This window comes from Pelodiscus sinensis, chromosome 32 (genome assembly GCF_049634645.1).
Source record: "Pelodiscus sinensis isolate JC-2024 chromosome 32, ASM4963464v1, whole genome shotgun sequence".
Taxonomy (NCBI): domain Eukaryota; kingdom Metazoa; phylum Chordata; order Testudines; family Trionychidae; genus Pelodiscus; species Pelodiscus sinensis.
This window is the reverse complement of record NC_134742.1, coordinates 3,899,948-3,923,812: the sequence shown is the minus strand read 5'-3', so window position 1 is coordinate 3,923,812 and position 23,865 is coordinate 3,899,948. Positions and strand designations below refer to the sequence as shown.

Here is a 23,865-nt window from a genome sequence, read left to right as displayed (position 1 = left end):
ACAAGCAAGTTTCAAATAATTTACACTTGTAAGAGAGGAAAATAGCTAAATTAGGAGTGCCGGATATTCTTTGCTGGGCGGGAGACTCCTCCCCCCCCGCGGACGGCTGTGTGTTCATATCAATATGGGTTTGAGTCAAGGGCACTCCTCGGCAGCCTCTTGGTCAGCAATTGGCATATCTCTGTTTACAGCCATTCATAGTCACTGAGCCTGCATATCCAAGCAAGCAAAAATGGATGTTACAAGGGGGGTTCCTGTCTGGCTACATGGGGTAGGGACTGTCTCTCGCTGTGTCTGTGCAGCACCCAGCATGATGGGGCTTTATGCCCTGTGCGTGCTAAACACAACTCTGCCGGAACAGTGGGATTGAGACTGTTCCAGTGAGAAATATGGAGAGATGAACAGATAGGGTATGTCTACACTACCACCCTAATTCGAACTAAGGTGGTTAATGTAATCATACGAACTTGCAAATGGAGCCCGGGATTTGAATTTCCCGGGCTTCATGTGCATGTTGCTGGCTGCCGCCATTTTTAAATGTCCGCTAGTGCGGACTCCATGCCTGCAGCTACACGTGGCATGGACTAGATAGTGCGGACTAGGATTCCTTTTCTGAACTATCGTTACACTCCTGGCTTCATGTCTCTTCCCTGGTGCCCGGCGGGGGCTGAGTTGAAGGGTTCCTGCAGAGAGAATTGCCGGGTCACTCGGTCTGGCGGGAGTCGCTGGTTTATCTAGCTGGGGCAGGTGGAGCTGACAGGGCTGGGGCTGCCCTGGTCTCTCTGCAGCCACTGTCGGCTGAAGGCTCCCAAAGCCCCTGACAGACACAGGGAGGTGCCTGCTGGATGGGGCCAGTTCCATGGACAGAGAGTGGGGCCAGGCCCTGGCGGGCGTGAACTGGGGCAGCCCCACTGAAATCCCTGAGCCCACATCCTGTGGTGTTTTAGAACTGGGAGCACTGGTTGTTGAGAGTCTGGAAGCACAGGAAGCAGGAAGGAGGGGGGAGGAGATGGGCCAGGCCTAGTGAGAGCTACAGAGGGGGAAGCAGCAGCAGCAGCTTTGTAAAGAGGTGTCACTTTTGGAAAGTAAAGTCCTGTTGAAGTTTGTTAGCACCTTGCTTGCATGATACAACCAATCCCAAGCTGGGGAAATGAGCCTGCGCCCCTCTGGGGCCAGTGGAGTCAGGTCCTCATCTCTGATCGGTTCTGTCTGATTGCTCCTGAATGGACAGGAGTGATCCTCTCCCTCATGCAGACAGTTACAGGACGTCGTTATGATCAGTTTGAGAACCAATTGGGGCCCTTCTTGCTGGTGGCCCTAGGGAGATGCCCCATGAAGCCCCTACACCCCCAGCAGGGCAGGGACAGGGGAACAGCAGCAACACAGACATTCCCAGTGGGGCCTGTGACGGTAGCAGGGCGGCTACCTGAGCAGACCTGATGGGAGCTTCCCATTTCCAACTCCAAGTAGCAACAGTTACATCCTCAGGAGGTGCACGATACCGCGGTACTGGGCAGCAATAGATTAACCTGCCCCAGGGACCAATTCCTCCTTCACCCCCACTGATTACACTCCAGGTTATTGTGTAATACTGAAGGATGTTACTCTACATGAGCCCATTATCCCATAAATGCTAAGAGATGGGCAGGATTCAGAAAAGATTACTCAGGGAGGGTACGTCTACACTACAGCGCTAATTCGAACTAACTTAGTTCAAATTAGTTAATTCGAACTAAGCTAATTCGAACTAGTGCATCTAGAACTAAAAACTAGTTCGAATTAGCGTTTTGCTAATTCGAACTAGCGCGTCCACACTGATTGGACACCAGGGTACACTTAAGGGCAGCTGAAACTGGTTCTGCAGGGCATCAGGTCAGTAGTTGCTTTGTGTGGCTGCTCTCTGAGGCTATCTGAGGCTCGAGCTTACAGGGACCCCCCTGGACAGCCGGTTCTCAGCTTTTCCTGCTTGCTTGCCAACCTCGCCGAGGGACAGCAAAGCGTTGGTCTCTGTGCCCGTCTGTGTCGGTGCTTCCCTTCGGGGGGGCCGCCGCAGGTGGCAACATGGAGCCACGGCTCGCCCTGCACCTTCTGGTGCACATTCTGGACTTGCTGCTGCAAGCCTGCCAGCAATGGCTCGAGGCTGCCTGGCACCACCTGGGGAACGTCAGCCCCCTGCCTCTCCGCCTGGCCGCCCTGGAGGAGCCACGGCGGTGCCCCGGCACCGGCATGCCCCACCGCGTCTGGCGTCTGGACACCAGCACCGACTGGTGGGACTGCATCGTCCTGGAGCGCTGGGAGGACCGACAGTGGACCCAGAACTTCAGGATGAGGAGAGACATGTTCCTGGAGCTCTGCGAGTGGCTCACCCCTGCCCTGCAAATAAGGGACACTCGCATGAGACCCACCATCCCCCTCCAGAAGTGGGTGGCCATCGCCCTCTGGAAGCTCTCCACGCCAGACAGCTACCGATCCATCGGGAACCAGTTCGGCGTGGGGAGATCCACCGTCGGAGCGGTGCTCATGCAGGTATGGCACTCGTCGGCCACTGAGCCGGGGAGGAGGGGGGCTGCGAGGAGGGGATGGGCCACCCTAGGGACAAAGGGGGGGTGGGAGGAGGCGAAAGCGCCCCGCACCGGAGGAGTCGGGCTGTCCCGCCCGTACTACACGCTGCCAGGGGGGTTGCTTCTGGGAGTGGGGCGCGGGGCACTGCCAGGCACGCACGCTCCCAGCCACCCGGGCGCCCCACTCATTGGCGCTTTGCTGTGTCTCTCTCCGCAGGTGGTCAAGGTCATCAACCGGGTGCTGCTCCGCAGGGTGGTCCGCCTCGCCGACCCGGACGCCGTCATCCGGGGATTCGGCGCCCTCGGTTTCCCCAACTGCGGGGGGGCCATCGACGGGATGCACAACCCCATCCGTGCCCCGGAACACCAGGCGTCCCAGTACGTCAACCACAAGGGGTACTTGTGTGTGACCACCGGGGACAGTTCACAGACATTAATGTGGGCTGGTCCGGCAAAGCACACGACGCCCGGGTGTACCGCAACTCCTCCGTGTGCCAGCGGCTGCAGGACGGGACCTTCTTCCCCGACCGCCACATCAGGGTCGGGGACGTGGACATGCCCGTCTGCCTGGTGGGGGATGCCGCCTACCCACTGCAGCCCTGGCTCATGAAGCCCTACACGGGGCACCTCAATCCCTCCCGCCAGGCCTTCAATGCCAGGCTGACCAGGGCCCACATCGTGGTGGAGGGGGCCTTCGGACAACTGAAAGCCCGCTTTCGATGCCTCCTCACCCGTCTGGACCTGGCCGAGCACAACATCCCTCCCGTGGTGGCAGCATGTTGTGTGCTCCACAATTTGTGTGAGCGGAAGGGGAAGGCTTTCCTGCCAGCCTGGATGGCTGAGGCTGACCGCATGGCTGGACACTACGGTCAGCCCCGCACCGCCGCCATCCGGGAAGCCCAGCGGGGGCCCGTCCGGATCCGGGAAGCCCTGCGGGAGAGCTTCCAGGTGGAGGAGGAGGACTGACCTCTCCCTGCATGCCCCACTGGGGCCTTCTTCCACCCTACCCCCCTTCCCCTTTCCCCTCCCTACCTACTGTCAAATAAAGACACCTGTTTTTGAAACAAAAATGTCTGTTTATTTCACAGAACTTAGTGGTGGAAGGGAGGAATGAGGGTGGGAGAGGGGAGGGGGAAACCTGGGACGAGGGAGCTGGAAGGGGAGGGGAGGGAAGGGAGGAAGGGAAAGGAAAGCTCAGGGGTGGGAGTCCGGCTGCCTCTCCCGTCTCGCCACACTGCGGGTCCGGGGGCGTCGGTGGGAAATGGTTGTGGAGGGGGGGGCAGGAAGGACAGGGGGTATGGAGGAAGCAGGAGCGGAAGCAGGAGCAGGAGCAGGAGGGGGACCAAGGGGAGCAGGAGGAGCAGAGGGAGCAGGGGGAGGAGGAAATGGGAAGCGGTCGAGCAGGCTCTGGAGGTGGCCTCGCAGGGCACGGCCCTGCTCCTCCAGGGCCTCCAGACTCCTCCGGCGCAGCCTCAGGTCCTCCTGGACCCAGTGGTCCTGGGTGCGGAGCTGGTGGTCCATGAACCGGAGGTGCCGCCGCTGATACTCCTCCTCGTTCCTGGCTCTCCTGCTTGCCCGGGCATGGGCAGCTGCTGCAGGTGGTGTGGTGCGCCCTGCAGGCCCAGGTGCTGCAGCTGTGGTGCAAGAAGACCAGCGGTCAATTACCCCAGGGGCCCAGGTGCGTGAAACCCAGCTCCCCTCTGCAAGGCCAGGGCCCCTGCAGGATCCCCATCTGCTGCTCCGTGGTGGGCAAGACCCAGGCGCACGGTCCCGAGGCTCCCTCTCGCCCCAGCCCCCCGTACACATAAGGGGAACACGAGGGTACTCACAGGTGGACGCCTCCCCCGCCTCAGATGACGCAGGTGAGCGGCTCTGTGGGGTGCCTCGGGGTTCCCGGGTCCCGGGCAGGCTGGCGGCAGGCTCCTGGCTCTCAGAGCCCTCCTCCTCCTCCTCCGTCTCCAGGAGCGGTCCCTCTGCCCCGGGGTCAATCACGTCCCGGGGGGCAGGGACGGCATGAGCCCCCAGGAAGCGGTCCAGGGCGTGGAAGTGGGGGCAGGCCTCTGGGTCGGCCCCTGGCTGGCAGGCCCGGGAGTAGGACTGCCGCAGGTCTTTGACCTTGCAGTGGACCTGCTCCCAGCTGCGCTGGTGGCCCCTGGCGGCCAGGCTGGCAGCCATGCGGCCGTAGACGGCCGCGTTCCAGTGGCTAGTGCGGAGATCGTGGACATTGGAGGCTTCCCCCGAAACCTCGATGAGGTCCACGATCTCCGCACTTGACCAAGCGGGCACCCGCCTTTTGCGCCCACGGGTAGGCTCCTGGGTGCCGCCAGGCTGGTCCTGGGGAGCAGTGGAGGGCTGGGAGCCCTCGGGTGGCTGGCTCATCCTGTGGCAGGTGCAGGGTCTGCTGGCACGGGTGCTTGCAGCCTTGCAACGGGCACAAACTGTGTAGCCAGCCCGTGGCCCTTTAAGGGCTCCGGGGCCGGGAGGGGGGCAATAGAGTTTCCCTGGTGTTGGCCAGAGTGGCCACCAGGGAAACCTGGGAAGCCTTAGCCTCCCACTAGTTTGAATTAAGGGGCTACACAGCCCTTAATTCGAACTAGCTAGTTCGAACTAGGCTTAATCCACATAAAATGAGGTTTACCTAGTTCTAACTAAGCGCTCCGCTAGTTCGAATTAAGTTCCCTGTTAGCCACGCCCCTTGACACTCCCCCCCGTTAGCTACGCCTCTGGAGGTAAGATGGACACATGACCAGAAGTAAAAGGTGTCATGTAACCCCTCTCAAAGGGCTTTTCCCACCATCCTCCTACCAACAGGGATTAGTTTCGCCCCCACCAAACTCCCCTCATGCAACTATCCTGCAGTTGCATTAACTCAATGTGTGTGACATTAGCTCGGGGGCTGGGGGAAGTGTTCCCTCTAAGGCTATGTCTACACTCACGGCTTCTTGTGCAAGTAAAGCTGTTCTTGCACAAGAACCCGCAGAGCTGCCACACTGCCCGCCTGCCCTTGTGCAAAGAAAGTTACAGTACAGTGTGGTAAGAGAGGGTGTCTTGCGCAAGAGCTATGCTCTTTTCTAACAGGTGTAACCTCTCTTGCGCAAGAGGGCAGAGTGGATGCTCGGCAGGGATTTCTTGTGCAAGAAACCCCTATGGCTAAAATGGCCATCGAAGCTTTCTTGGGCAAGAGAGCATCCACACTGCCATGGATGCTCTTGTGCAAAAGCACAGCTTGCACATGGCACTGTGGACATGTTCTTGTGCAAGAGTTCCTGCACAAGAACCCTTGCACAAGATGTTCTTGAGCAAGAAGCTGCCAGTGTAGACATAGCCTAAGAGTTTCCTCCCATGAGCAGAATGGATTTTGTGTTGTGCACCTGTACTGAGTTCATGTGGCTTGATTGGATGTGCCACTGTGGCACCCAAGTTATTACTAAATATTTTATAAACCTTTACCTTTTCCCTCTGCTGCCATGTCAGCTCCCCTTGCTCCATCAGCTCCCCTGGTGCCTGTTGCCCCCCCAACTCCTCACCCTCCTCTGCTGTCCTGACTCCTGCCCTTCTCACTGCCCTCAGCCCTCCTGGAACCTGCCCCCCTCCACTAGCTCTTCTCTGTGCCCACTCCTCCAGTAGCCCCACTCTGATCATGTGAGCTACCCCTCCTCATCCCCTCTCCTAAAACCTCCCTCTACACACCTGCCCTGCTTCTCTCCTCTGGTGCTGGTCCCTCCCCTGCAGGTGTCTGCCCTTCTGCTTCACCCCAGAATCCCATGGCACCTGCACCTTCCCTTAGCCCTCCCCCTTCCCTCACTTCCCCTGCTCCCTTTGCCCTCTTTTTCCCTGATGCCCACCCCCTCACCACCCTCTGCCCCTCTGTGCCATCACACATGACTTGCTTCAACCCTGCCTTCCTCATGCCCACCCCTTCTTTCAAGCCTTCTCCCAGCACCTCCCCGTCCCCCCTTTGACTCCCAATTCCCTTACCCTCTCCTCTCCTCTCCTTTCACAGCATCACCCTGTCCCCCCTCTCACTGACACCTCCCCTCCTGCTCTTTTCCTCATTTTCTCCACTTGGTTCCAGGCATTTGTCTCTCCTCCCACTCCACACAAGCCCCTTCCTCTCCCACCCACTTCCCCCTCTGCACAAGCCCCTTCCTCTCCTATCCCCTTCCCCTCCACACAAGCCCCTTCCTCTCCCACCCCTCCCCACAAACCCCTTGCCCTCCCCCTAGTTTTCCCTCTCCACTACCTTCTGCCTCCCACTTTGCGGGGCTGGGGCCTGCGGTCAAGCCCCGGACGCCAAACCTGGAGATAGGTCATGCAACGCAATGTGCCGCAGAGCAATTTTAAAGTCCCAGGCCATGACGTCATGTCACGCCCGGGCGTATCCCCATTCACCAGCAAATGCCGCATATGGCAGCAGCAGCCAGTGAGAAGGAGCCACATTGAGAGCTACGCACAGCAGGGACAGTCCAGGGCTGAGGGGGATGCTCTGGCGGCGGGGTGGGAGGATACATGGGGGGGCCAGCAAGGGGAGTCCGGGGACCACTCCAGCTCCAAATATTGCTGTAGCAGGGCCCCCGGCTTTGAATATTCACTCGCCTCTCATGGTGCCCAGCACACTTCCAGGTTCAGGGTGCAGGGCCCCATTCAGGGGAATCGGGTGAATTGGCCTAAGGCCGGCCCTGAGAGCAACAGCCCCCGCCCCCCTTCCCACTCCCGTCGAATAGACCTTACATCCAAAAAGGTCAAGATACTTGTTTGTCCTTAGACTTAGGAGCTGGGGCCTGGAGGCCTTATTGTTCCTTTTCATTTACTGCCTGTGCGACTAGAGAGCAGAGACAGATGGGAAAGAGATCGTCAAAGCCTTTTCCTGGCACAAAGTATTGATGCTCCGCCCCTTCCACTATGGGAGGGATGGAGGGGATTGTGTGCCACATGGTATTGGCGAAGGACATGATGGACTTGATAATGGTGAGAGCCCCTCTGGAGGTGCCATCTGTAGTCAGGACATCTAGGATGGGTTCATCCTGTTACATGTCCCCCTCCTCTGCCTGTAGGTTTAGACTAGTGGCAGCTTTGCAAAGCAAGTCCAGAAGGGCCCTGTAGTCCGGAGCACGGAGGGGAGAGGGCTGAGAACGAGGTGCCTGCCACTGCCTCATCAGGAGAGGACAAGGAGGCCATTGGGAGCCCCACCTCCTGCTCCGCTGCAGGCTGGTCCTGTGCTTGGCCTGACGGGCTGAGAGGGGCTGCGGGAGGCCTGGCAGGTAGGGCAGGGCCTGTTGCCAGGGTCAGCTGCTGCCTCCGGGACCCTAGGTTCTGAAGGGACCAAGAGAGGCTTCACTGGGAATGAACCCTGGGCCTAGTAATTTTCCCACAGGGCCTAGAACTGCCGCTGGGGTGGCTGCGGTGGGATGAGTTGTTCCCTCAGGGGAGTACCAGCCAGTGTCCATCTGTCCAAGGCCCCTGAGACTTGCCTCCGGGGTGATGCTGGGGAGACAGACCAGGAAGGCCATGACTGCGCCGATCTGGGAGTGACCAAGGGAACACTCTGTGCTGTATCCTGGCAGCCAGGCATCTGCAGCTGGACAGGGGCTAAGCCAGGATCACCACGGCCAATCCCACCCACCCTCCTACCCTTCTGAGGGAAGAGCGAGACCAAGGGCTGCTGCCAGCTCCTTTCATGGCCAAATGGGACCAGACTGAGGGGCCTGCTTCAGGATCGGGGCCAGTGCAGCCAAAGCCAGACAGGGTTGGGAGTCAGGCAGCTGAGGCCAGACAAGGGCCAGGTGGCTGCAACCAATTTCCTTCCCGCCACCCTGAGGGGCAGGACCAGGTTGCTGCCGCCAGATGGGAACTAGCTTGCTCCTCCCAGTAGGCCACCTGGAAGTGTGTGAGCCTCCCTTACAGCACACCCCCTGCAGACCTCTTTAAATCCCCTGCTTCCTGCAGACCAGCCCGCCCCAGCCAGCTCCTAAGGGAGTACAGGCTGCTCTTGCCAGACCAGTGCACTGAGGTGCCCCCTCATTCACCTCTGCTCTCAGTACAATGAGGGGATTTGCTCATAATGCAGGACTGTAGAAGGTCTGGTTCCAACTGAGAATAGGAGCCAGAGGCTGGTTGAAAATCAGAATTGGCATCGGCCCAGAACTTCCCATCGTTTGACATTTGTTCCTATCCTGGACTGGGGCAACGTGCAGACTTCCCCCTGCATTTGGGTGTCATTTCCAGGTAGGTTGCAGAGAACCCAGAGAGGCTGCAGTCTGATGTATATTGGCTTTTATGTTGTGAACCAAGGATTTCCTGGTGCGCTATAAAGGATCCTTTGACGACTGGATTGGCCTACGGAGGGAACTGGGCCAGGCCGGGAAATGGACAAATGGCACCGAATTCAAACGGGGGGGTGGGTCCCTGTTTCTTCTATTAATTCAATAAATGTTTCAGTTTATAATAAGACTGGCCTTGTGGTTACAACCTGGGCCCGTGATTCAGGCAAGGGGGGGGGGGGCAGGTTCAGTGCCTGGTTTTCCCTCACAGATCTGCAGTGTGACCCAGAGTGACTTGCTTAGGCTGGATTTTCACTGCTAGGAAGCTGCTCCAGCAGCTGTGGAGGGTTGTTCATAGTTTGTTGCTGTTGCAGGTTTCCAGCCGCAGGAGAAGAACAAGGCGCTTTTCTGAGCCACAGTGGGGTTCCCAGTTCAGGCTGCAGGAACAGTCAGCCCTGAATCTACAGCAAACCAGCCTAGAAATCAGAAGGCGGAGCCAAGAGGCTGTGACCTCGATGGGGTGGCCTGGTCCTGTCCGTGGGGCTGTTCCAAGCGGCCTCATCATGTGGGGAATTGATGGGCTGGTGAGAGACACTTGCTGAATAGAGATACAATAGGAATTCAGATGCACAGATAACATGCAGTTTTGTGCAGGAGGAGACAATGCTTTTATATTATACCACTAACAGGTATCTGTTTCAAAGCGTTTGTCTGCTCAAGGCTTCTCCCAAATGGGAAGTGCGGGGCCACCACATTCCCTCTGCAGCTTCCTCTGATCGTAACTCCCAGCAGGGTCAGGAGAGAAGAGAATCACCAGGAAAGTGGGAGGAGCTGGCTGGAGAAGTGCCCCTGCCCAGGACCGTCCCAGCCCCAAGCCCCCTCCCCTCAGGGGAAGCTCTTCCTCCCCCATCTCCCACCATTCAGATGGGGGCATTGCTGGCTGTCAGGGAGTGAGGGGAAGGTGCAGTTTGCTGCTTTCCTTACTCTGGCTGGGGGTTGCAGGGGGCAAACGAACCTGAGCCTGCCGCAACCGGGGGACATGGAGCTTGAGTTGCAGCGGCCATGGAGAGGGGCTTCTCGCCTGGCCCCACGCTGCGGTGGTGAGAGAGGGCTGGGGCTGTCCTCTCTCCCTGGGCCAGCCTGCAAACTGAACCCCTCACCCTGATCCCCACCCCAGAGCAGTGATTGAAATGAAGCACGGACACCTTTATTTTTCCCCCAAAAAATTAATGGAATTAAGGACCCGACCGATTCCAGGTGAATCTTCTAGTAGAGAATAAATCAGCTTCTGTCAGGGACACGTGTATTTTTTGAACCTTAAGTTCTCATGTGACTGGCTCCTCCCAGCCTGTGGCCCCTCTGGATATCCCAGCCCTGAGCAGTGGTGTGAGACACGGACGAGATAGGAGAGAAATCAACTTCTTATTCATGCAAATAAGATTCATATGGTTGGGGCCACGGGGTTCTGAGTGTGGGAGGGGGCTCAGGTCTGGGGCAGAGGGCTGGGGAGCAGGAGTGTGAGGGCTCCAGCTGGGGACACAGGCTATGGGATGGGGTCAGGTACAGGGGAGGTTTGGGGTGCAGGAGGACGCTCTGGCTACTGCAAGGAGATGACTCCCCCAGCTCTCTCCTCACAGCAGCCCATTGGCTGGGGAACAACAGCACCTCTCACTACTACGGCGACTCTAGGGTCAGACCTCCGCAACCACAGCAAAGTTGGGCCCAGGCCCCCCCTACCCTACCCATAAAAGTGTCTGTGCTGGGGCCAGGTGCTGCACAGACACACAGCGAGAGACAGTCCCTGCCCCCAGGAGTTCACAATCTAAACTGAATGGACAAAGGGTAGGAGAGGAAACTGAGGCATGGAAAGGGCCAGTGACTTTTCAGGAGTCACATGACCAATCAGAGGCAGGAATATCCCAGAGTCCTAGCATCTCAGTGGCTCACCAGCCATAAACTTGCTGGCTGTGTCTAGACTGGCCACTTTTTCCCGAAAATCTGCCGCTTTTCTGGAAAAACTTCCCAGCTGTCTACACTGGCCGCCTGAATTTCCACAAAACCACTGACGATCTCCTGTAAGATTGTTAGTGCTTTTGCGGAAATACTGTGCTGTTCCCGTTCAGGCAAAAGTCTTTTTCCGAAAAACTTTTGCGCAAAAGGGCCAATGTAGACAGCAGAGATTTGTTTTCCGCAAAAAAGCCCCGATCGCGAAAATGGCGATTGGGGCTTTTTTGCAGAAAAGCGCGTCTAGATTGGCCACGGAAGCTTTTCCGCAAAAAGTGCTTTTGCGGAAAAGCGTCCTGCCAATCTAGACGCACTTTTCATAAAATGCTTTTAACGGACCTGACAGAGGTGCCAGGAAATGAAAAGGAGTGAAATAGAGGGAAAAACCCAGATCCCCAGCTGGTGCGAATGGAGCCCAAGCTCCCTGGAGTCACTGGCCAGATGCCCAGGTAGGACACACTGGATCAGGGCTGATTTACGTGAGCTGGGGAACTGGGACAGACTCTTCTCTCCCCAGTACTAGGGGAGGGGACTAGAGATAACCGTCCCCAAGGCTCAGCACAGCCGGACACCCCACAGCCTAGCCCTGCTGGAACAGCAAAACTGGAGCTTGGACCCACTTCTACAGGCTGAGGTAGGGCTGGGAGCCAGGACTCCTGGGTTCCATTTCCCACTTTGTCACCAATTCTCAGTGTGATCTTGGGCAGGTGAGTGTCTGTGACTCGGTTTCCCCAGGTGTGACACGGGGATAATGGAACCGCACTCTGAGGTCTCCTCCATTCCCTGCTCAGAGGGGGACGGCGTCTCGCTGGCAAATCCACTGGAGTCCAGAGCTGCAGCCTTCTGATTGAATCTGATTCCCCTTCATCATCCCACAGCTGGTCCCCTCAGCTGGGCCTGACACCCGGAGCCTGCGACACACAGGAAAGGCCCCTGTCAGCGCCTGTGGGCCCATCACACTCACTCGACAGCGGCTCTTCCCTGTGCTAACAGGATCCGCAGCTGCCCTGTTCTCCCATCCAGCTCTGCCCTGTTCTTCCCACCACTGCCAGGGCCTGGCCAGGGGCTCTAAGGGCCTCTCCCTGCCCCAAGCCCAGTTCCAGTCCCCTCCTCCCTGCTGCACTAGGCTCTACCCATCTCTCTCCTGCCCCATGGTGCCCCCTCATCTGGCTGTGCCGACGCTGCCCCTCCTGGTCCCCTCCCGCCTTTGGCTGGTCCATGTCTGCCCCTCTCCTGCCCCCCTCTCTGGGGATCCCCAAGGCTCTGGCCTCACCCCTTTGCTCTGCTCCCTCCACAGACTGTCAATGGACAACCTCAGCGTCACCTCACCCTGAACATCCCTGCTCCTCCTCTGCCCTCCCCGTCCCTGTCTCCAGCCCCTTCTGTCTGCACAGGGGAGGGAAAGTGACTCAAGGAATCACTCACCGGGTCTCATCGAGCCGGGATCCATCCATCCAGGTCCAGGTCTTCTCTGGGGAGGGGTGGGACAGTCCCACCCAGAGTTTAGATGAGCCTTGTGTCAGGTCCTGGAGGGCCTCCTGCAGGGAGTGTGACAGGCACCTGGTGACCAGAATGTTCTCTCATGTCCAAGTCATCATCAAGTCAGGGTAATTATTAGGGTAATTATTGCACAGAATTATGGGGCTGTTTGCAATAATTACCCTATTTCCAACCCTATGGCAACCCTTTTACTGAGCAATGACAGTCCAGGAATTTAACTCCTAAAATGCACAGCAGCAGCAGACCAGTATATTCATGACATTTTTGTTTTGGCTCCCACCTGTGGGCCACATGTTGAGCCCTGTGTAAATCCAAACTGCACTGTGGGCCACAAACAAACAGGCCATGGGCCACATGTGGCCTACAGGAGGTGTGTTGAGTAGCCCTGATCTACATCTCTCTCTCCTGCTCCCTCTCCCTCTCCCAGGCCACCCCTCCCAATACACAAGCTATGCAGCAATATGGGGCACCATGAAACCTGCAGCACCAAATTGCCTCTGACTTCATGGTGCTCTAGGCAGCTCCAGCAGCCAGCCCCATCCTCCAGCCAGCTCCCTGTATGCTGTGCCCAGCAGAGACATCCTTGGGGGCCCATGTGGGCCCATTTCCCCACCACTTCCTGCCCATTTCTCCACTTTCCCCCAACTGACATGGCCTGGGGGCTTAGCAGCGCTGGCGTGGACAACAGGAACCAAGCCTGTCCCCTAAGTCAGTGGCAGCAGTAGGAAGAGGAGTGACCCCTCCCCAGACCACATGGCTCCACCGGTTCCCAGCTGCTTCCTAGTACCAGTGAGTGTGGGAGCAGCTCCGCCCTTTCCTCAAGTCCCTCTTCTAGGAGCCTGATAAGTGTAAGGGGACTGTTACCCCTTACTAAAACTCTGTGGGAGTTTTTTGGTTTACCAGCTTCAGAAGGGGAAGGGTTCATGGGAATGACAGACCCCAGAGACAATGGAAAGCAGTCAACACTCCAGCTCAGCCTGACTGACAGGTTGTAAGTGGGGATTGTTCTGGCTCTCTCTGAGCAAACAGGGAGCTGAAAGAGCAGAGCCAGCTGTGTGCAGAAGAGGTCCTGCAAAGACAGAGAGCTGTAATCTCTTTAATCAGTTGTTGTTTAATAAATTGTATTTGCTTTGAACCTTATGAAGTGATCACTGGGCCAAGAAGGCCTGCAGTGTAAAGAGAGCACCTCGGAGTGGGGACACCCTAACTCCTGCCCCTAGTGACTACAAGGTCAGGGATTAAGCCCCAGGAAACCTGGGCCCTGCCTTGTTGGGGTTTCAAGGGCTCTGCTACTCAGGAGAGTGGAGGGGGAGCCCTCAGGATCAGGGAGGCCGTGGGGTAAAGGAAGTGGGAGCGGGGACTCAGATCCTTTCGCTGGTCCATTTCACCGGGGTGTATAGAAGCCAGGAAAGTTCCCCACAATAGCGGGATCAATCCCCCGCTTACATAAGCAGAGCTGGCTGGGACCCCTGCTACTTTCCTGCCCTGCTCCTGCATCCTCGCACAGCCCTGGGACTGCCCCCCTGCTCTGGCCCCCACAGCCCTTGAGCACAGCCCTTGCCTCAGGTGAGGGGAGGTGCAGGTCAGGAGGCACTGGCAGGGACGGCTCTGTCTCTCTCAGGGTGTGTCTACACTGCAGAAGGTTTTTTTTAGAAAAATGGCCATTTTTCTGAAAAAACTTCACTTGCATCCACATTCTTTCAAAAAAAATTGAAAGAACAGAAGGGTTTTTCTGACATTGGAAAACCGCTTTCTACGAGGAAGATGCCCTTTTCTGAAAGAGCTCTTTTGAAAAAGGCATGTGTGAACAGGGAAGAAGGAATTCTTTTGGAAGAGGAAAGAGGAAAAAGCCCAGGGGTCCTGGTGACCACTCCATCCATAGCAATCCCAGCTTACATGGGAGAGAGCGTTCATTCAGTGCGGACACTATGTTTACACTGACCACACAAATATCTTTGCTGTGTGGACATAGAGTTGCCAGGTGTCCGGTATGCAACCAGATAGTCCAGGTTTTGGGTCCTCTGTCCGGTATTTTCTGGTTTTCCAGCTGGGCACCAGATGTGGAGAGTGGCTGGGAGGGGGTGCGCGATCAGCGCTGGGAGCCTCTGGTTGAGAGTGAGGCCTTGGGGAGGAGGGGAAGCCCTCTCCCTGCTCCTGAACGCTGGGCAAGCAAGTTGTGGAGCTGCAGCCAGACTCGCTGGGACCGTGTGCGGGACAGACAAGGCCCTGGGATCTGCACGTGCCTGGGTCAGTCCTGCTCCCTGCTGGCCAATTCCCCTGGTCCACTACCCCTGCTACCCCTGGCCCCCTCCCAGCCAGCCAGTTCCCCCCCACTTCTCCTCCAATTCTTCCCGTCAGCTCCACTGCCCCACGCCCAGCCCTGCTTCCAGCGGCTAGTTCTCCCCTCCTCCTCCCGATCTCCCACGGCCAGCCCCACAGCACCCAACCCTGCCCACCAGCCCTGCTTCCTGCCAGCTGGTTCCCCCACCCAATCTCCCCTGGCCAGCCCCGCTGTCCCCGACACCACTCCCACACCAGCCCTGCTTCCGGCCGGCTGGTTCCCCCACCCAATCTCCCCTGGCCAGCCCTACTGCCCTGATGACCCCCTATCTCTCCCAGCCAGTCCTGCTCCGCCTACCTCCCAAGCAGTCCCCCCACCCCCATCTGAAATCAAGTGTGTCCAGTATTTTTTTTTAACTCCCCTGGTATCCCTATATAGATGCTCTCTTTCGGAAGATGTTATCTGGAAGATCTCTTTGGGTGCATCTACACTAGCCCCCTAGATTGATCTAGGGATGCTAATGAGGGTGAATGAAATTGCAAATGAAGCGTGGGATTTAAATATCCTGTGCTTCATTTGCGTGTTCCCGGCCGGTCGCCATTTTAGAAATTGACCAGCCCGAAGTAACTGTCCGGGGCAGTGAAACGGGATTCCAAATTAAAGCCCTAACTCGAATTAGTTGGTAAACCTCATTGCAGGAGGAATACCAGCTAATTCGAGTTAGGGCTTTTTAACCCCTCTAGATCGATCTGGGGGCCAGTGTAGACGTACCCTTCCAGAAAAGTTTCTTTTGAAAGGAGTCTGCAGACTAGACAGAGCCCCACTCGCACTCCCAGCTGAGCTGGGTTCAGCACACGCACACAGGGGAGGCCAACAATGGCTTAAAGCTGCCTCTGTCACTACCCTGACTCTGAGGCTAGTGATTTCTGCTGGGCCTGTCAAAGCTGCCTCAGGAGTTTGGACCCCCCTTAGTAACCAGTAATGGGAACAGGGACGTCCAAACCAAACCGCTGGGCAGCTGTGAAACTCCCAGTCCTCAAGTGCGTCTAACCAGGCTCTGTACCCAGGCCCAGCCCAGCAGGGGAAGCCCCAGCAGGGGGTTACCGGCCCCTTTACCAGCTCCTCCCGGTCCCGGATCACCAGCAGCTGGGAGCCCCTCTTGGCGCAGTCGCTGCGGCTCTTGTTCCAGGTTTTATTTTCTGTGGAGACCCAGTAGCACTTGTCCCCGCGCAGCCGCCAGTCCGAGGGGCAGAGTTTGCACCCGGCGCCCCCTGCAAAGACACGGGCACCATTAGTGCTCTGAGGCTCATTCCCAGCTACCCCCTTCCTGTGCCGGGCAGGGATGGGGATAAATGGGTTTGAGTTAGAGATGTTCCATAGTGGTTAACTGAACAGTCGAGTAACTGCATGAATCCTTATTGGTTACTTGACTATTCTATAGTCTCTTGGGGGTGGGGCCAGCAGCCAGTGCGCCCTGAACCCACTCCCGAGGAGCCCCTTGCCAGCCCACCCTGCTGCCTCTGTATCAGAGGCAGATTGCAGGGAATTGTAGGCAGCTTGCACCAGGTCCAGGAGCTCAGACTCCTGCCACACCCCCAACCCATGGGCAGGGGCTGCTGCCATCCCAAGAGGAGAGCTTGTTTTTAAATGGATTCTCCTCGCAGACCTGCTCCCGCCTGGCCTCTGCTGCTGCCTCTGATATTACGCCAAAGAAAACAGCTGCGGGCCACAAGGGGGAGGGGTGATACTTTATTAAGAATTTTTCAATTAAATCAAATATTTGTTTACATTATTTTCATTTTTATTTCTGAATGGAGTGCCCATCCCCTCCCCTTGCCTGCAGCCTCGCCGTCAGGGGAAGTGTGAGAGGATCAAGGGGCAGCGTTAGGAAAAGGGGGCGCACGGTCCTCACTCCCTCCACCTCAGCTCCAAGCGGCGGGGAGCGGCCAGTCCACCTTGGGCCCCCCTCTGCACTGTAGAGCAGAGGTGTGTGGGGGGGGGGGGGGAGGAGGCGCTGCTTCTGCTCCCTCTTTCCTCCTCCCCCCATGGGAGTATTTTCTTTTTAACTGGTCCGGCCTTCAACACCAACACCCCCCCCACCTGGAGCACGGCGGGCCCCTCCCCCCACCCGGCACAGCGGCAGGATCTGGGCCTCGTGCAGCAGCAGGCACCTGGAAGCGGCACCTCGGCGCTCATCTGAGTGCCCCTTGGGCGCGGGGTCCGGGCAGGCTGGAGCAATCCAACGCCGAGCGGAGGCGAGCCCAGCCCCAGTGCGCTCCCAGCCTCTCTGCGCCCCGCAGCGGGCAGGGGAGACCCGGGGCCGGGGAGTCCCGTCCATGCGGCAGCGCAGCAGGCACACGCCACGTGGCGGAGTGACTCCGGGTGCTGGGGTGTTTTAGCGCCCTGGGCAGCTGCCCGGCTGGCCCGCCCCTTAATCCGGCCCTCGTGTTGTGCAGGCCCCATTTAAATCTTCCCGGGTATTAGCCTACAAATGGCCACTAGGTGTTGCTGCCCCCAGCCAGGCCCAGCTGATGCAGGTACATTCCCAGCCTGGCTCTGAGTGGGGATGGGGACACTATCAATGCAGCCAGCAGGGGGCGGCGTGTCCCTGCCCTGCAGGATCCCCGTGGCCTGGCCCAGCAGCTGGGTTCCCACTGGCAGTGCCTGGAGGTGGGTGGCTCAGACACACCTGCACTGGGGTTACCTGCTGGGCTGGGCTGGGCCGGGGGGCACAGCTGGGATCGGACACGGTCCAGGCGGGCGCTGCAGGCTGCTGTGCTGGGGTCCCCACTCCCAGGGGCTGTGGCTGCATCTCTGCTCCCAGCTCCGTCACTCCCAGGGGCTGCCGGGGTCTGTCCCTTCTCGGACGCCAGGTGGGAAACTGCAAAGCAGCGTGGGGAGGGGAATGATGGTGACTGGTCAGTGTTACAGGAGGTTGTTAGACGGGAGAACTGACAGCCCTGAGGAGACCCAGGGCCTGGCCCAAAGTCTGCTCATCCTCATCTCCTCTGACTCCCCTGGGCTACTGAGCAGCCCCAAAGGGCCAGGGTCTGAAAAGTGGCTGGGACTGAAAAATCAGCTTGAGAGATACCTAAATCCCTGGGGCCTTTCTGCAAACCCAGCCTGTGTTTGCAGCTCTCTCAGTTACTTACCGCTCACCTCCACAGTGTCAGAGCACTTCAGAGCCTGACCGGATTTAGCCTCCCCACCCCAGGTGAGACACGGCACAGAGCTGTTACCACCATTGTACCACTGGAGAAACTGAGGCACAGAGGCCCTGGAGGTGGGGAGGACCAGTCTGGATCCCAAACCATGTGATCTGGCTCTCTGGGGCTGCATGTTCAGTATACTATACTCCTCCTCAGTCCCACTCTGTGTGGAGCCTCAGAGGAAAGGCCAGGAGACGTGGGCGGGGTGTGAGATCGCACAGGAAGCAGAGGGGCTGGGCTGCATCTCTGAGGGTGTCAGGCTGGTGGTCAGAGTGTCTGGCTCTTTCTGCTGCTACAGACATTGCTTTGCTCACAGACTTTCTCCCAGGCCGGGATGGGTGCCCCTCCCCCTCTAATGCTCCCACCCGAATACCAAGGTGAGGGGAGTAGCCAGCTTGCTTATAACCTTATCTGGCATCTGTCACTTCTAGGGTTGCCAGATGGTTAAACCAAAAATACTGACCATGACCCCATGAAAAAAAAAAAAACAGGAAAAAAATTCTGTTGGGGTGGGGGAGAGACCAAAGTTGTTATGCAAAAAAAAGGGGGGGACTCCGAGAGTTAAACAAAAAATCAAACAGCATTCAAACAGCATGGCCCCTTTCACACTGCGTGCAGAGTAAGATTAGCGATAGGATATGGCGAGATGTTGAGCATTAAGAACCAGGGGAGGCTTTGCTTCCCCTTGGTCTTTAGTCTTTTTGCTGGCAGCCATTTTGTGCTTTTCATCAAGCAAGAACACAGGTAAGTAAGGGGTCCGGGCAGCGGCGGATTTAGGGCAGGGCGAGCGGGGCGGCTGCCTCGGGCCCCGCGCTTCCCGAGGCTCTGTGTTATGTCGTGGGGAGTTTCACAGCATAGGAAGAAATCAGTGGAAAGGCAGAGAGCTGGAGTAGGTGCAAGTGTCCATTTTATTGCATAGCACAGAACTCACTAGAAGAAGCCCAGACTAGCTGGGCTGACCCCAGTGACCTACTCAGTTACCATAACAACAAGATCTATATCTACAACCCAATATAAAACACCCTGTGCATGCGCCGTGTCAAAGGGGGCGCTTCCCGAGGCCCCGCGCATGTGCCATGGTGCCACGGCACATGCACCGTGTCAAAGGGGGGGCCCCGTGAAATTTCGCTGCCCGGGGCCCCATGGTGCTGCCCTGGGTCCCGCGGCAGTCTCATCCGCACCGGGGGCCAGGGCTGGGGGCTGGAGGTGTCAGAAAGCGGGGGGCTGGGCCCGGTTGCCAAGTGTGTCGTAGGGTTGTCAGGTGTCCGATATTTTTTCCTCCTGGCTGGGAAAAAAATCAGAAAATACCAGGTATTGTAGGTGTCCGGTATTTTCTGAATTTTTTTACTGACTGTCCTGGCCAATACCAGACACCTGGCAGCCCTATTCCCCTCTGTGCCGCTTGCCCATGTTCCCTGAGATGCAGGGGAGGATCATGGGATTATACAAGGGGTTTTAGGCACCTAAAGCTGCAGAGAGGCCTGAGGGAGGTTTTCAGAAGCACCTCGGCCTAGCTCCTCAACAGTATCCAGGTGTCTAATTCCCTTGGGTGCTGGGCAGCTCAATATGTTTGGGAACCTAGGCCTTAGGGGCCCAATTCCCATTTATTTCAATAGGTGTTAGCTTCTCTTTTAAAGAGAAGTTAGATAATTTCATGGAGGATAGGTCCATAAAAGGCTATTAGCCAGGGGATAGAATTGGTGTCCCTGGCCTCTGTGTGTCAGAGGCTGGAGAGGGATGGCAGGAGACAAATCGCTTGATCATTGTCTTCAGTCCACCCCCTCTGGGGCACCTGGTGCTGGCCACTGTCGGCAGACAGGATACTGGGTTAGATGGACCTTTGCTCTGACCCACTATGGCTGTTCTTATTCCTAAAACAACCCTCTAGGGTAGGAGTTCTCAAACTTGTGATACTGCGACCCCACCCCCGTAAGTTGCTCATGACTCCCCCCAGTTATTGCAACCACTCTCTAAGCTGCTTGTGACCCCCCGGAGGGTCAGGACCCACATTTTGAGAAATGCTGCACTAGGAGTGTGTTTACACAGCAGTGTGATGTCTACACTTCAAGCAGTTATTTCAATTTAATGATGAAATAATATCCAGGTAGAGGACTACTTACTACTCCCACTCCTGTAACCCTCATTTCATGAGGAATAAGAGTACGTATACACTGTATAGCTATTTTGGGACACTGGAGGTATTCCAAAATAGCTACCACACATCATAACGAGCTGCCCATTATTTCAAAATATTTTTCAAAATAACAGGCGTGCTATTTCAGCATCCCAGTAACCCTCGTTCAATGCCAAAAGCCAAAATAAGCTATTTCGACTTCAGCTACACAATTAGCGTAGCTCAAATTGTGCAGCTCATTTCGGATTTAGCCCTCCTGCGCAGACGTACCCTAGGTGCCTTGCTGTTTTGTTAAGCACCTAAACCCTGTGGAATTGCAGCCTTAAAGGATCAGCCCAAGTCACATGGGGAATCAGTGGCAGAATCTGGAACTGATCCTAGAGCTCCTGAGTTTGGATTAGCATCAAAACCACTGAGCCAACCTCCTTGTCAGAGCACTTGTGAGCTCCCATCCAGTCCTGCACCCTGCTGCGATCAGCCAGCTCCCTCTGACATGTCAGCCTAGAGAAGGAAACACGACATTTGGGGGAAACATTCCCAGCCGGCTTTTGGTGATGTCCTTTCCCTATTTATCCCCTATTATGCAAAGACCCACAGCGAGAGACAGTCCCTGCCCCAGCTGAGATCAGGGCCCCATTGTGCTGGGTGCTGCACAGTCACACAGGAAGAGAAAGTCCCTGTCCCTGCTGCGATCATGTGCAGACACACAGTGAGAGACAGGCCCTTCCAAAAAGAATTTACAAACTGTACAGATAAAGGAGGCACGATCTCCATTTTACATTTGGGAAACTAAGGCTCAGTGTAATTCAGTGTAATTCAGAAGGAGTCTGTGGTAGAGCCTGGAATGGATTCCCAACCCCCAGAGCTAAGAACTGATAGCCCAAGGGGATATACTCAACCTCAGTATGTACATGGTGTTTCTGGGGCGTCTTAAAATCTCCCCTGAAATAAGCAGGATGAAAACATTGGTTAAGGGAAAAAATAGAAGCATAAGGCAAAAGACGTTTGGAAGGCCATGCCACAGATTTGGGAGTAGAACTCTGGTCTCAGGGTTCATCTACACAGTAGCCACTACAACAGCCGTTATTCCAAAATAACAATGTGAGGCTGTGTTTAGACTGGCAAGATTTTGCACAAAAGCAAGTGCTTTTGCACAAAAACTTGCCAGCTGTCTACATTGGCCGCTTGAATTTGCGCAAGATCACTGACTTTGTAATGTACAAAATCAGTGCTTCTTGCACAAATACTTTGACGCTCCCGCTCGGGCAAAAGCCCTCTTCTGCAAAATTTTTTGCGCAAAATGGCCAGTGTAGACAACGTGGTATTGTTTTGCACAAAAAAGCCCCGGTGGCGAAAATGGCGATCATGGTCTTTTTGCGCAAAACCTCGTCTAGATTGGTCACGGATGCTTTTGCGCAAAAGCACTTTTAACGGAAAAACTTTTCCGTTAAAAGCATTTGCGGAAAATCATACCAGTCTAGACGTAGCCTGAGTGTCTACATAGCAATTCCGTAATTTCTAATGGTTGGCTTACTCCAACATCTGTAAACTTCATTCCACAAGGAATAACGCTTATTTTGAAATAGCTGTTTCGGAATAGTGGTAATGTGGATGTTCCACTGCTGCTAATTCGAAATAGCTCCTCCCCAGGGCCATTCAAAGTAATTACTCCCCAGTATTCCCTGGGGCTCTAAATCGAGATAGTTCACCCACATTTGGGGAGCCTGCCTTGGACTAATTTTGAGGCTTCCCTATAGTGTACACATGCTACTTTGAAATAGGTATTTTGGAATATCTCTTCCAGAATACCTTATTCAGAAGTAAGAGCGCAGTGCAGATGTAACCTTAAGGACAAACCTCTCTTTTCACAGGGTCTCTCACTAGGACTCCCTTGTAGAATAGTGATAGAAATGTAGCCGTGTTAGTCTGGGGTAGCTGAAGCAAAATTCAGGACAATGTAGCACTTTAAAGACTAACAAGATGGTTTATTAGATGATGAGCTTTCGTGGGCCAGACCCACTTTTGGTATATATGGTTGTGACTACTTTCTTCCACTATTTGATCTGAGGAAGTGGGTCTGGCCCACGAAAGCTCATCATCTAATAAACCATCTTGTTAGTCTTTAAAGTGCTACATTGTCCTGCATTTTGCTTAGGACTCCCTTGGTGCATCTCCCCCTCTCTCTCGCTGCTGTGTCTTTGATAGAAAAAATTAAAAAACTGTTCATTCCAATATTTCAACATCTGGGTTTGCCTCAAATTAGGCAAACTCTCAAATGCTTGTAACTCTGATCAAAACTTTCTGTCAGCGCCCTGAACTCCTGCCCCTGCCCTGAATCCCCTCTCAGCACCAGCACCTCTTGCCTTCCTGCATCCTGAACCCCCTCCTGTACGCCAAGCACCTGCCCTAGCCCTGAACTGCCTCCCAGAGCCTGCACCCTGCATTCCATCCCCCCCGTCCCAGCCCAGTGAAAGGGAGGAGAAGAGGATGGAATCTCACTTTCTTTTAGCCAGCTCCAGTGTGTGCCAGGATCTATCTAGTTTCCCCTCCATCCCCATGCACACCCACCTGCCTGGGTATCTGATTGTCTCTGTGCGACAGCCAAGTGCTTTGCAGTATGAAGGTCACCAGCTAGTGGGAGGGACGGGACAGTCCAGGCCAGTCACTGATGGACACTCACTGACAGCGGCAGCTACTCACCCCACATCCCCAGCACTATCACAGCGACCAGCAGCACCATGTTCCCAGCCCATCCGCCCCACCGCGCCGCGCGGTGCCACCAGGGACACTGGGCACCTGCAGAAACCAATATGTAATAAGAGGCAGTCAGGATCTGGTGCATGAAATATTGTTTCAAGGCCGCACTTTGCAACGGGGGAGGAGGAGGGCTTCAAAACTCAGAGCCTCTGTCCTGCCTCCCGCTTCCATGTGCTGCTCCCCATTCAGCTCCCAAGTACCATGGCCAGCGGGGCTGCCCCTCCCCTGTCCTATGTGGGTGGGCTTGAGGCATGTTAGAACTACTAGTTTCTCTCCTTTCCTGCAGGTGGGCAGTGGGGTCTAGTGGCTAGATCTGGGAATTTGCACTTGGGGGTTCCAGTCTCAGCTCTGTGAGGACTGTGGGAGCTGGGCTGGGTGGGGTGAGTGGGGGAGAGGAAGGGATTCTGGGAAGCAGGATTCCTGGGTTCCTCTCCTAGCCATGCCCCTGACTTTCCTCTTGTCCAGAGGCCAGTCACTCCCCTATCTGGGCCTAAATTTGCCTTTAGCCTCCGCCTTGGAGATCCTGTTTGCCTTCTCGGTCATATGCGCAAATACTGAAGGATCAGACCCCTAATACTTCACTGCTGTCAATCCATATGTTCAACTCAGACTGACCCCAGCCCCTGCCACACTGTGAACCCTCCCTGGGGTGGCAGCTCCAGCCCTGTCCCTGTTGCTGGGACATGGAGCCTGCAAGCGGGGAGCAGGGTTTGCAATCAGTACCTGGGATCCTGGCTGCAGGTGGGACGGCTGAGCGGCCCCCCCTGGACTTTAGGTTCAGCACCGTGTAGCCCTCCTCATCCTCCATCAGCTCCGGTATGGCCACCAAGAGAGCGGAGGCAGTGCAGCTGGGAGCCTCTCTGAGCTGTGTGGGGAGGGGTGTGAGACCACACAGGAAGCTGAGCCATGGCCTGTAGCTGGGTGCGTGGCAGGTTGATGGACAGAACCTGCTGCCCTAGGGGCTGTTTGCTGCTGCAGAAAGTGCCTCATGTAGCTGCAACAATTCTTAGAAGTTACACGGATACTAAAATGCTCCCCCAGCTCCAGGAGTGGAGCCTGCAGCCAGCTGATACAGAGGTAGCAGCATATGGGGTGGCAGGTGGGAGCTGGCTCATCAGTTAAGCAGTTATCTGACCAGCTGTGAACAACCCTAATATAA

General features: G+C 56.2%; 1 protein-coding gene across 3 annotated transcripts in view; it reads right to left on the bottom strand.

Annotated features, from left to right (window-relative positions):
• The window catches only part of LOC142823169 (killer cell lectin-like receptor subfamily B member 1B allele B), a 45,993-nt gene extending 22,357 nt beyond the window's left edge, over positions 1 to 23,636 (bottom strand). Inside the window, exons 1-6 of one of the 3 annotated variants that reach the window (XM_075913752.1) lie at positions 23,430 to 23,628; positions 22,650 to 22,745; positions 17,311 to 17,487; positions 15,723 to 15,877; positions 12,251 to 12,363; positions 9,899 to 11,736 (exon numbers count right to left, since the gene is read on the bottom strand). In XM_075913752.1, coding sequence (XP_075769867.1) covers positions 11,613 to 11,736; positions 12,251 to 12,363; positions 15,723 to 15,877; positions 17,311 to 17,487; positions 22,650 to 22,745; positions 23,430 to 23,514 — 750 coding nt within the window. In that variant the 5' untranslated portion in view covers positions 23,515 to 23,628 and the 3' untranslated portion in view covers positions 9,899 to 11,612. Of the gene's footprint in view, positions 1 to 9,898; positions 11,737 to 12,250; positions 12,364 to 15,722; positions 15,878 to 17,310; positions 17,488 to 22,649; positions 22,746 to 23,429 lie in introns of those variants that run through there. The other 2 variants (XM_075913754.1, XM_075913753.1) reach the window with 2 other exon arrangements.
• Between the last annotated feature and the right edge of the window lie 229 nt (positions 23,637 to 23,865).